Raw genomic sequence first — 13,165 nt, 5'->3', positions numbered from 1 at the left:
AGTGGGATTGTATGACAGGGTTGCTTATGAGGTAAAGGGCATGGTTCAGGCATGTTGGGACTCAGTTCCGGTTTATGTCTGACATTCCTGAAAGCTCAGGCTTCAGGGTTTCAGCCAGCCACCAGCCAGGATCAGGAAGGGATTCACTACCCCACTACCACCACTCACCATGTATTCTGATTTGTTTCTTTTATGTCTTTCCTCTGAAGAGTCAGGGGTGGCTGTGGCTAGTGATGGGACATTGGATGGAATGGCTGGGGCTCTGAGGTGGCACCAAGCATTCTCTCATTCAGGTGCTTGGCTGGCTGATCTTGCTCTCGTGGTCAGGGTCTCACTGATCGCCACATGTGGGGTAGAGAAGGAATTTTCTCCCAGGTCAGATGGCAGCGACACTCAGGCAGGTTTCATCTTCGTCCATAGTGTGTGGGTACAGGTTACTTGCCAGGATTATCTGGGTGCATCTCACTTAATTCTGTCCCTGCCATTGTGAGGACCTGTGGCACTAGTGCATGTTAATCCTTCCTGTTCTCTCCTGTGGCACATAATAGACTAGTCTCCGGTGGGTTCTAATACTTTGGTCTAATTTCAGTTGTTGGGTTTAGTGTGTGGGTGCTGGGCGGTGTTGGTGGCCTGTGATATCCAGGAGGTCAGAGTAGATGATCTAGTGATCCCTTCCAGCCTTAAACTCTATGATTCCATGTAGCTGTAATCACAAGTGGTATGTGCAGATTTAGCTATGCTGCCGTTCACGCTAGAGGCGGCTGCATATCAGTGGTGGGCAAAGTGTACACACAGTACAAAATTTGTAACACATGAAGGGATTCATTTGGATGCCAGGCACTAGAGAAAGGCAAACTCATTATCTGATCATTACAGCAGCACGGTTCCCAGCCGTAGCAAAAAGCAGCAATTCACACAAAGGACGAACTAGCAACGTTTCAGAAGTGAAATGAAGCTGTTTTTAATGCATGGGGATTTTTTTAAAACCCCGCAAGCTGTTCATTCTTTGACTGTTACAGATCTTGACGGTTTGAGCTACTTCATAGAAAAGCTATGTGGCATCCAGGCTGACCATCTGCTTTCCAAATTTTAGCCTGGTGCAAGTTTAAAGCGGCTGAGTTAGAAACCCCTGTAACTGGAAAGGGTCATAGAGGCAGCAAGAACCTTATAAATTTGGTGTCATGAACATTCTGCTGAAATAACACAGCTTCCTCCTGGAAATGCTCCTTTCTGTAAAGAAGGGAGTGGAAACGGGGCAGTTTGGATTCTGAATGTCTGATAGTTCTGAAGGGGGGTTTTGTGCATGACCCTGCTGGGGTCTAGAACTCCAATAACTTTTTCTAAGAGACACTGGCAGACTGGCAACCACCACCTGCTTTCCTCTTATCACTGTCTGCAATCATTTCTATCTTATAATTTTCCTTGACACATTGAGAGTCAAGGGAAATGCAAGCCAGAGCCCTTGCAAAGGTGTTCAGTACAAGCAGATGTGACAGTAGAACTGATGAATCTCCTCTTGAGCGGAATTTCGGATGCTGGTGGAGTGGCAATGGCTGTGAAGCTGGTTATTATGGTCCAGCTGCAGATGAAGGGATTGAAGGAGGCTGCTTCAAATAGGCCCTTCTGAAGTTACCAATTTCCTCTTCTTTCCTGGCGTCTTTGAATTTGAGTCATGATTTGATATATGGAAAGTTAGCAGGATTTCAGAGTCAACAGATCATTAGCTGGTGCCTGTCCTAGAGACAGAAATTTCTAGGAGATTGTGGGGGAAGGATGGGTTGGCATCACAATCTGAGAAAGCTCACGTCCTCTCTCCACCATGGGGCCAGATCCTCAGCTGTTGTAAATTGGCATGGCTTCAGTGGAAGTCAATGGGACAATTCTGATTTATACCAGCTGAAGATCTGACTCAGAGAGCCCTAAGCCAATGATATTCAGATGCCAAATCCTGTACGTTCCTGAATCAGGAACAGAATGAGAGAAGGAGCATATGTGTTCCTTGATCAAGAATGGGATGAGGGGGGCGATCAGTCCCCTCCAAGATGACCAAGAAGGAGGCTTTCTCTGAGATAGCTCATTTCAGGTGACAGAGTTGCTGAATAGTATCGTTGCCACTGATCTGTTGTTGAATGTGTTGGAGTTATTCCTGGGGGAATTCCGCGCCAATGCGTGTCCGCAGAATTTGTGTCCCCCACAGATTTCTTTGCTTCCCTGCAGAAAAATTACTTTCTGATGGGGAAGCAAAGGGAAGCCACAAGAGAGGTCATGCGAACCTCCCCAGCAGTATGGTAAATTATTACCTCACTCACCTGGTCTCTCTAATATCCTGGAACTGACAAAGCTACAACAGCCCATTGACTGGCAGCCCTCCATAATTTTCCACAGCTGTGAAAATTTAAATCGGTAAACATTTAAAAATATGCTTAAAAATAAACATTGATGTTATCTGTCAAAATTGTATTAAAAAATCCAATTCTGCCATTCCTATATATGAGCTCTACCCCAGTCACCTCCGGTGGTTTATCAATGTATCTTCTCTTCTCTGTCTTTCTTCCCACTCTTAATCCCTCTAATTTTTTCTTTGTCATATTCTGACTCCATTCTTTTTTTCGTCTCTTCTCCTCTCCATTATACTGCCACTTTAGGTGCAATATATATAAGATTAGAAGTAGAGCTCAAAATTTTTCAACAGAACAATTTGCCATCAAAAATGCAGTTTTGTTGAAATCAGAATGTTGATTTTGACACTTTAGATGGGAAAAGTTGAAACGTTTAATTTCAACATCATTTTGATTCATTTAGTTTCAACTTTTACATTCTATTAAAATATGAGTGTTGATATATTTATATTTAATACTATGTATACAATGTTATATTTGATATTTTCATTTAATGTAAAAATTGAAGTGACATGTAGCAAGACAATGCTGTCAGTTACATTTTTTTTTGAATATTCATTTATGAGAAATGTCTGTCTTCTTGTTTCAATTCAGAAGTCATGTGTCGTTTCCCCCACCTTCCCCCTGAAATGCCAGAATTTCCCAAGGAATGGAAGTTCCAGATTCCAACCATGTCTAGTAAGAAGGTCCCTTTTGGGATGTCTCAGATGCTCTGGTTGGAGACTGATAATTAGCACATTCAGATCCATGTCTGGCATTTGGCAGTCCTATGCTGTCAAAGTGATGTGGCATTTCCGAACAGCCAGGGTGGCAAGTCATCTGAGTGAATCATTGTAGCATTTGATTTGCACTCAACTTGCCTTTAAGATTTGACTCCTCCTGGAACGAGAGTGAATTTGGTCTGGTGTTGAAAAAAATTAATCGAAGCAAACTAAGGAGTTTCATGCTGTTAATTTTTAGGTCTGAAAATGGTCACAATTGAATCGATGTGCATTCAGATAACCTATTGCTGAGCCAAGCTCAGATGTGATGTAAGCAGGTATGATGCTCTTGATTTCAGGGGAATTACACTTACATTTATACTAGCCCACTGTAAGTAGGTAAGTGTATGCATACGTTTAGATAGGCCTCTTGTTGTATTAGCCCTTTGCCATGACGCCTGCTGTGAGAAAACTCTACATGACAGAAAAATGCTTCCCTATCTCTCATTTCATAGCCAAGACTGTTCTCTCCAGTTAAGGTCTAGGAAGATCCCAGAATGAAGGGCAACGTGTATATCACTCTTTTTCTCTTTCTTGAGCACAAACATTCAGCCACAAATGTTACCCAACTCCTTCCTTGGCCATTCCCACTGCAGCCGTCAAACAGTTTAAAGCGAGCTCTCCCTGTGGTTTCCACTGTTCCATGTCCGGGGAGTGGCTAGAATTAAAGCTGGATCAGCCTCTCACTTACACTAATTTAAATCCGTTAAGTCAATTGAGTTACAATCATAGACAACTGGTGTAAGTGCAAGAAACTGAGGCCCACAACTTGCATGAAAGAATTAGCAAGAAGCTGGGACAAATAATTTCGCTGTGCATGAATATGGTTTTGCAGCAACAGCAGCCACATTTTTAAATGTCCAGTCTGTCTTCTGCGGGGGCACTGTGTGCCACAGAATGAACTGCAGGTGCAAATCTGAATAATCACACCCACCATTAATTTCTCAAGCATAAAATTGCAGGTGCAAACAACACTTGCCAAAAAGCATGGGCTGGCCTCAGCCCTTCTGCAAAATCAACCCCTAATTAGCGGCCATAGAGGACACTGAGATGAGAAGTACAAACCTCTGAGGCACGGGGGCGGGGTTGCTTATTGCCCTTGCTATCTGTTTCTATGGAGAAGTGCTTCAGATTGCATCCATGTGAAATTGACCTGAGCTGCATCTGGGGACAATATCCATCAGCTAGCATCTCTTATGTAAGAATGACTTTCTCAATAAGGCTTGGGTCAGAAAGATGATTGCACATAATGATTACGCGCCCCTCCATCTCCACCTACTCCAGAAATGTCACGGTAATTAAAGGGCCACTTTTACTTACAATTCAACCTGCTTTGAAATGAGAAAAAAATGTGGATTGAGTGGTTTATTTAATTCATAAGAAATATAGCCCTGGGAGAGCACAATTCAGAAAAGAAAATAACTTCTGCCCGGTGGGTCTATCTTTGATGTAGCTCCGTTGACTTCAGATGAGTCACACTACAGATAAATTGACCCCCAGATTTTCACTCTGTCAGCTTTTGTGACAGGGAGAGAAACAATAGCAAAGGATAATGTTAATAATGTCAGCTTTAACCCTATAATTTGCCTGTACATGAGCTTTTGAAAAAATTCTCTTCTCCTGTATGTTTGAACTGTTAAAACTAGTCATTTTTAAGTGAGAGGGCTCTGGAAAAATTTAGATACCAGATCTACGTTTTTTAAAATGGTCATCTAAAATTCACTCCAGCTGCTGAACTACTGAAGAGATTCACTTTCAACTTTTCCAGAAATCACTTCATGTCCTAACAGTAAGTGATGTAATCTAGGTTGTGATCAACATTTGCTTTCATGCCTAACGAAAGGATTTTAACTCTGCTTTAACTGAACTCAACCTTAACTAAGGAGACACTGCCCGAGACTCCATAATATGTTCTATACAACTCTGCCAGTGCACCTCGATCCTGACCTGTTGGAACTCTGCCTTTCCACGGGTGGGACCCTGTGCATCTCAATACCTCTCACTCCTAGGCTACGCTGCCCTTGCTGTTTCACTTCTAGGTCTGTCGATGTGAGGGTTCAGAGTACAGGGTAGTGAGCTTTTTCTGGGACAGGCTGTATGTCCTCTACTCCCATCTTGTGGGAAGTACTCAACACCCTGCAGGATCAGGGTTACAGACAAATGTCGCTTTGTGACCAGAGTAATCTTCCCACTGGGCAGAGATTAATGCTCTGCATTTTGGTACTGGAAAGGCTGGCATTGCTCATGTGTCCTACCCTCAGCCCTCTCTGCCTTCTGCTGGAAGAGCAGAGCCGCACTGGTACTGAGGTGGTACTGACGACAACCGTTTGGGGATTTTAGGAGGAGAATATGATGGGGGACTTTGCATTTCCTTCCCTCTATTAGCAGCAGCAAACCTCTGGCAGCTCAACCGATACTTACTTCAGACTCCAGAGTTGTTAATTTGACTCTTGTCATGAATAATAGATTCAGTGACACAGTCTGAAAAGGAAAATAATTGAAAATAAATACATGAATTCACAATAAATGAAGGTGCTTACTGCTCCCCCAGCTGAGACGCTCTGCCCCAACGGTGCTTGCATTTCATTAGCGTGGTCTATGCAAGTAGAGCATTTGGTGGTCCTTTGGGAAGAACAGTGCTTTATAAAAGTAAGATATGATTATTGTGTGTGCTCCAGAAGCAACAATTCCCTTTATTACCCCTACCCATCTCACACAGAAATAAATTTTAAAAATATTGTAGATGGGGTTGTTTTTTTTTTGTTTTGTTTTGTTTTTTTGTTTTTTAAAGCAAACCCTGTTATTATGGTTCCTGCAAGATAGTGCCGCACTGACCCTACCACAGCAAGGCAATCCTGGGCTGTCATTTTAGTTTGTGGGGTTTTTAACCGCATGATAAAGCTGCTCTGTGAATATTACAAGCTGCTCCCTGGATATTACAAGTGTCAAGAAAATCAAAGAAAATGAGATTCTCAGCCATCCAGATGTCCTGGGCTCTTGTAAACAGCAGAGTGTGCCTGTGAGTTCATTGCCAGGGCCATGTGCTTATTGCTTCTTTGTAATCCTCACTGAATACTCACGAGGCCTCATCAGCTGGAGCAGGGGGAACGTTGCCTGGCTCAGCTGCTCTGCCCTTTATCTCTCCTGTAGCCCACGAAAGCTTATGCTGAAATAAATTGGTTAGTCTCTAAGGTGCCACAAGTACTCCTGTTCTTTTTGCGGATACAGACTAACACGGCTGCTACTCTGAAACGTCCCATCTCTGGTTCCTCTCTCATCGTCTGTCTGTCTTGTCTGTTTGGACCGCAAATTCTTCCAGATCCTGACTTTCTCTTGCTTTGTGTTACAATATGTAGTGACTACCACAACAGGGTTGGAGGCAGGGGTCTCTAGCTGCTATTACTAATTAATGAGACACAGCCTGACTAAGGGTATTGGAATCTGGTTCATACCGACCGTGAGTCAATGACAAAGCCAAAATTAGAGTGAGGCTCCTGCTTCCTAAGTCACTCCCTGTCCACCACACCATACACCCTCTCAAGTGTCGCCTCCAGGCTGTACGCAGTTGAAGGTCACGTTTTGCAGTCATATAGCCAAAAATGCTTAAAATTGTAATAATCCCTTCCCTGTTCTCCAAGCCTGATCCTTGGGCAAGGATCCTCTCTTATACATATACTGCTGCTTTATCTGTTCCTTCTCAGAGCTGTTCCCTGTCAGTTGAGCAGAGCTGTAGGACCAGCAACAGCTTATGACTAACAGAAGGCCGTGTGATAACTGCAAATTGATCCCATTGTCATCACTTTTCAGACACAGCTGTGTATCCCCCTCTCCTCTCCACCTGGAATTGCTGTCATTAATCCAGTCAACAGCAACCACGGCAGAAGGCCCATCACTTGTCTCCAGGCAGAGACCTTCAGTGGTTTGCTTTCAGGCATGGGACAACATTTTGTTTTGTTTTAAAAGCTCCTGCAAATTGAATTGCGTTTTTATGACACCATAACCCCAGGCACTTATTACACTGAGCAGAAATCATTCCGCCTGAATTTATTATTAGGCACAGCTGAGAATGTACAAGGACATTTCTGGCACTCTTGGATGGGTCTGAATTTTAAAACATTTCTAAAATGTCTCTGATGGGGACTCCTTTAAATTGTACTGTAGTTCAGAGGAGAAGTCGGTAGCTACACCCGCAGCTTTCTACACCCTTGTTCTGTGCTACTCAGGCAGAATTTGTGGTACAGTCCAGCAGCGTTGTGCCGCTCTGGTGATGCAAGTGACTGTAAAACCCACTTTAATGGGGTAAGGCCACCAGTGCATAGTGGTGAATCTGGCCCATGATTTTTATTTTCCTGCCACAAGCTATAAAGTAATAACTTTGGCCAGAAAAGCACTTTTCTAATTGCATTTCTTTTTATAGTTCTTACTGCAGCTGGCCACGAAGAATAATCAAACAGGTGTTTGCATTTTACACTCTCTGTTCTTCCATTAAAGCCTTATAACACTTTTTGAAAAGCACCCTTTAGATTCCCCCTCCTTCCCTGTTTTTAAGGCTCTCCTTGTGCAACAGCTGAGGTGCAACCGCCAAGATTTCTGAAGGATGGATTGCATTTCAAAAGCAGGCCGTCAAGGACCTAGAACAGCTGCACTTTCCAGTCATGATGGCAGAGGAATTTCCCTGAAACCCTGGCTTCTTCCATTTGGCTAACAGTTTTTGCTGGCAATTCTTTGCTCAGCTCTACAGTATGTAGTGCACTTTTGGGAGAGTCTTGCCTACCATTAAGCTCTGTACAGCGCTTGCATTTATCTGGCTTTTCAAACTCCTGGGCAATCATCTCCAGTTCCATATAAGGCTTCATGGGGGCACAGGTCCCTTGGGACTACCTCTTCTCCTTAAGGCCCCGATCCACAGCCCGCTGAAGTCCATGTAAGTCCAAACAGTAAGAATTCATGTGTCCCTGGACGCTGGGCTCTGTACCATATGGAATCAGCCCTGTAGTAAGAATGGTTTCAAGAGTTGGCTCGCTGAGCAGTCTTGCCCAACTAGAAGAAATCTAACAGCTGTCTTTAAAGGGAGCACATCTCGGGATGGAAATGGAGCCAAACAGGAGACTTTACACATTTTATTTTCCAGTAAATCCAGGACCTGTTCCTCTCCACTTAATCCACCTCTCAACTAACGTCCTTTATTTCACTGCCTCCCAAACCCCCATACTGATGAATAAAGGATTCATACTTTTCCTGAGAACAATGTGCACATCTGAACAGTCAATCCATTAGGCCTTTGGTGGTTATTTTAATTAAAGTACTAATCTGTTCAAAATATAACGAGCCTGTTGAGCCATCTGGGTTGATTAAAGTTGCATATTGAATTATTAATGTGCTGATTAAATCCTTCGATTCGCTCCAAGTTCTAAGTGCATCCAAATGTTACCACTCAAAAGCTGCTTTCTGCAAATGGCTAGGTTTGAGTTTTGACTTCACATGAAATCATTCTGGACTGGTTTAGTATCTGGAGACTCTATTCACTTTGCCAGTAGTTGGGCCAGATCTTTGATTCCGACTAACTCCCCTTTGCAGCACTTAAAAGTGTCCTAAGGATGCAGTTGGGGATCTCCCCGTCCTACGGGAATTCCCCACTGGCTGTATCCCTTGCAGCTCTACATAGACTTAGTTGGTCAGACATTATTCTAGTGGGGTAAATATCTTTGAAAAATGAAGCTCAAGCATTAGACATATTTATTCAAATAACAAGGCTGTTAGAGTTCGTGCTTCAGGCTGTTGCTGATTACCAGCTGGGGTAAGGAAGGAACTTCTATCATGGTGCATTATGAGCCAGCTGTTGGACAGCGGATTGGCTGCAGACACGGGGGACCCCTAGGATTAAAAATCATACACCTTTAGTCTGCTAAAATCTCTACTGCCAGCTGAGCTGGGGGCCATGAAAGCAGTCATGACTCAGGCTAATGGCGTTTTCATGGTAATTCCAGTCTGTTTCTCTTCTGCTGGCAGATGCATCCGCACATTTGGCTGAGTAGAATAGAAAAGGATATTTAAAGATAAGTCTTTGCTATTGAGGATCTTAGCTGCACTACTTCAAAAGCCTCACTCCGCAGACGCTGCACTTTGGAGTGAAAAGGCAGCTGGCTGCCATCAGACTGGCGGGTTAGGATCCTTAATGTTCCCTTGTTCCTTTTAAACTGATTATACTTAAACATAATTATTATAATTAAACAGAGGGAAATCTGACTATTTTTTCTCTCGCTTGCACTGATTTAGGGAGGAGTCCAATATGCCTCTCAGAAGGTAGTTATCTTGTAATTACATGTGATCACAATGTAAGAGAGAGCCCTGCCTTATGTATACTCCAAACACAGTCCTATCTCAGTATGTTCTTAAGGCTAGAACAGTGTTTCAGTAGTGTCTCATTTCAGGTTCCATCCAACAACCTTAAAACTCTTAATACATCTTAATTCTCACTACACACCTCGGATGTAGACACAATTATCTGCATTTTACGGGGGGAGAAACTAAGGCACAGAGAGGTGAGGACTTGCCCACAGCAAATCAGTGGCAGAGCCAGAAACAGAACCCAGACCTCCTGACTCCCAGCCTCGAACTCTAACCACTACAAACACGTCCTCTCTTAGCCTGACAACATACAAGACTTTTTCTTAAAAGCTAGAGGTGGCCAAGGCTTTAAACACGCAGCATAAATAATCCTCATAGAGCAAAGGTGATGAAGAATGTGGAGTGATGCAGGAATGGAGCAGCCAGTGGGAATCTGCATGTGGCTGGGGTAGTGGTTAATCACCAATAATCTTGGGGAACTGAATTTTTCAGACATATTTCTCCCTGTCTTTCAAAGCCGAGACTGAATCTCCCTGCAGCTGCCGGCCCCTGTGCTCAGAGCTCCGCCTATCTGGCGTAGTTGGGCGTTAATGGGACTTTTCATACTCACGGAACTGTGTTGTTTTTTGCAGGTGAATGGCCACCTGGACTACATGAAGCAAATGGACACTATCCTGAAGGCTGTGGGCATTAAAACCAAGGAGTGTCGTCATCTGGAGGAGAAGGGGAATCCCAGCCTTTTCTCGAACCAGGGTGAGAAAAGACAGCCGACAGCAGACAGTGAGAGTCAGGAAGAGGAAAGCACCTTGGGAGATGATAATTCCATCAGCCATGATCACTGGTCCTGGCAGCCTGTACCCAGCGAAGGTCTGCACCCTAGTGACAGGAACTCGGATCTTGCACACCCTGAGGTTTCTGAATTTCCAGGCTCTTTGGATGCCAGCAGAGACCAGAACCCAGCCGGGCTGGAAAAACCTTTGCCAGCCAACCCTCTGCCCTGCCCTGATTCTGCTGCTCATGTCCTGGGAGGAACCTTCCTTCCCTGCCCGGGCTGTTCAGACACTAATGACCTCAAAAAGCCGGCAGCACACCAAGGTCTGGACTGAATCCCTGCCTCAGAATGAATTACTGGCTCTTCCCTTGGTCGCTGCATTGTGGCCACTGCACGCGATCTGTCCAGCTCTCCAGTGTAGAAGGGCATCTACTAAACCCCTCCCCTCAAAACAACACTGGTGCCATTGGCCAGTTCTAGGGGCAGTGACTACAGAACAGTCATCCCAGGGGAATCCCAGGACTTGTGGAGCTATAGGATCCTCCAGAAAATGGATGTGACAAACCGGTTGTTAGCAAAGGTAATAATATCCATAGCTGCTGTGCTATTGCATTAGAGAGGCACTAGACGCATCGAATAACCCAGAGTTGTCTGTCTTGAGGGGAAACAAATCAGGGCTCCTTTTGAGTGTGTTACGGTGGGAGGATGTTCTGCTAGGATTAAAACCTCTCTCACATGACTCTACAACCCGGTGAGCTTCCCAGCGGAGGGGGTGGGATGCCATGGTCACTGCTTCCTCCTGTTTTCCCATCACTTCGCGCTACATAATGGGAAACGCCAGCAGCTCGTGCTTAGAGCTGGTGTGGAAAGGCCCAACTCCTGCCATTGCAGGCCCATGGTCAGCCCGGCTGCTTTAATCTACCGGGAGCAGCAATCTGCTTTCCAGAGGGGAATATTGATTGCTGTGACAGGCGGGGCTGTAATCTCACAGCCGTTCCTGCAGCCTCTCGGGTTGGTTCTGTTTCCTCCCCTGCTACCCGTGAAAAATTCATGACTCAGTGGGAGTTTGACATGAGACATCAGGCTCTCTCGCTTGACCCTCTAGCTTCTGCTGCTGCCCTAGGAGTGCCTCATGGCTGGCTGGTGGGACTGTGGTGTCAGTGGTGAGCCCCCCCCCACTCCTCCTCTCCCCTCAGTGCTTTTGTGCACAAACTAGCACAGAGACTGACACACCAATGTACTGGCCATGTCACTGATGCTGCGTAGAGATGCTTTAACAAGGTGCTGTCACCCTGCACGTGGTAACAGAACCCCAGAGAACACTTCAATTGCTGCTTTCAGGACCGCATGGAAACTGGCATACAGCGTAGGAGCGTCACTGGATCAAAACCTTCAGAGCTACTGCCGATGGGTTCTCCCACGTGCGGAGGAAAGGACCCCGGGGCAGATGCTCGGCTGCTATAGTTCAGTGATGGATATACACCAGCTGAGGCACTGGCCTTTATTCTTTGGGGAACAACTGTCGCCTTTATAAGAAAATGCTGCTGTAACTTGTGAGTCTTAGAGAACCAGGTGACTTGATGGGCATTGAAAGAGTATCTTGGAGACCAGGAACCCCCTGTTTAGTATTCTCACTAGGAAATTAAAAGGTTTAATTTGTTTTGCACTGTTGGGTTTTTTGTTTTTGTTTTTTAATGTGGCCAGGTATGTTTGGTGTTTTACATGAACAGTTGGGCTTGATTCACCTGTGCCTGTCCATCTCAGATCTTGTTAACCAGCCTTTCATACGGCGGCAATAGAGGGAGCAAACCCGGGTTCATTCATCATGACTCTGCTAATGGCTGGCTGAGACGTTGCACAAGACATTTTGCAAAGTCCCTGCCTTAGTTTCCCCATATGAGCATATCCCCGGTGGGGATTGAGACAGTTTTGTGCTCCCTGGATGAAAGGTGCTAGAGAAGAACAAAGTCTCCCGTGATTTTACCGTTGAGTTGGCGTCACCAGCTTAAGCTCTGAAGGGGAGTAACCAGACTCCACTTTCAGTGCATGGCTCTCGTGCAGCGCCTTTCCGCATCAACAAGGGAATCTGTATTTGCAGTTTCCAAAATGCCACACACCCAGCCACTCCTGTACCTGCTCAAGGAGACCATTTGTGGGCTTTCACTCCACTCCCCAAAGTCATAGGTGAGGGGGAACCAGGCCCCACGGGCTGCACCAGGCCCAGGCATCGAAAGCCGTCTGGGATGGAGAGATCTGTGTTCTCTAGAGAAAGCAGGTCACCTCCCAACCTATGAAGGACAGCCTGCTCCTTAGAGAGCCCAGGCCCTGGCTTTGGAAAGATTTTCTTGAGGTCGTGTTGGACATTCATTGTGATCTCAGCTTTGAGGTCACCAAGGAGCTCAGCGTGTCCTAACTCTTAGGTTCTCGGCCTTCATGCCTTCTTTGGCCACAGGGGCAGTACTTCATCTCCTGGACTGCAGGTTAGAGGTCGGAGCAAGGATTCCAGCGAGGTTGCTGTCCCTGTGCAGGAGCTCCAAAGGGGCCATGCTCCAGCGTGATCCCTTGTCTGATTACTCTGGCTGTCAGCTAGAATTCCTCCTTGGGGCTTCCAGAAGGTGCAGCCGCTACAGCTCAGCCATGCCTTTGCAGGCTGTGGTACACTTGTCCCTCCATGGCTGGCTGGTGCAGCAGGATTCAGTCCAGCGGGCGGTCAAAGACTTACCCCCCATTCTAATTACAGCTTCAAGTTTTATGTTTAAAACAATATAACTTGGTAAAATCTTGCTCCAAATGCAGGCTTAGTAGGAAACTAAGCCTGTTTGGGGGGTGGGAAGTGGGGGCATAGGCTGGTGCTGCTGTTGTTGACACATTCCCAGTCTTCCTTT

At 45.4% G+C, this 13,165-nt stretch overlaps 2 protein-coding genes across 3 annotated transcripts in view; one reads left to right on the top strand and one right to left on the bottom strand.

The window, feature by feature from the left end:
* Positions 1-11,946, top strand: part of TMCO4 (transmembrane and coiled-coil domains 4) — an 82,231-nt gene extending 70,285 nt beyond the window's left edge. For both annotated transcript variants that reach the window (XM_054009021.1, XM_054009022.1), the window contains one exon: positions 10,141-11,946. In XM_054009021.1, coding sequence (XP_053864996.1) covers positions 10,141-10,614 — 474 coding nt within the window. In that variant the 3' untranslated portion in view covers positions 10,615-11,946. The remainder of the gene's footprint in view (positions 1-10,140) is intronic.
* LOC128826026 (group IIF secretory phospholipase A2-like) overlaps positions 1-13,165 on the bottom strand; it is a 218,685-nt gene that overhangs the window by 173,639 nt on the left and 31,881 nt on the right. The window lies entirely within an intron of this gene.

The sequence above is a fragment of the Malaclemys terrapin genome, chromosome 19 (assembly GCF_027887155.1).
Source record: "Malaclemys terrapin pileata isolate rMalTer1 chromosome 19, rMalTer1.hap1, whole genome shotgun sequence".
Lineage (NCBI taxonomy): Eukaryota > Metazoa > Chordata > Testudines > Emydidae > Malaclemys > Malaclemys terrapin.
This window is presented reverse-complemented; position numbering and strand designations above follow the sequence as displayed.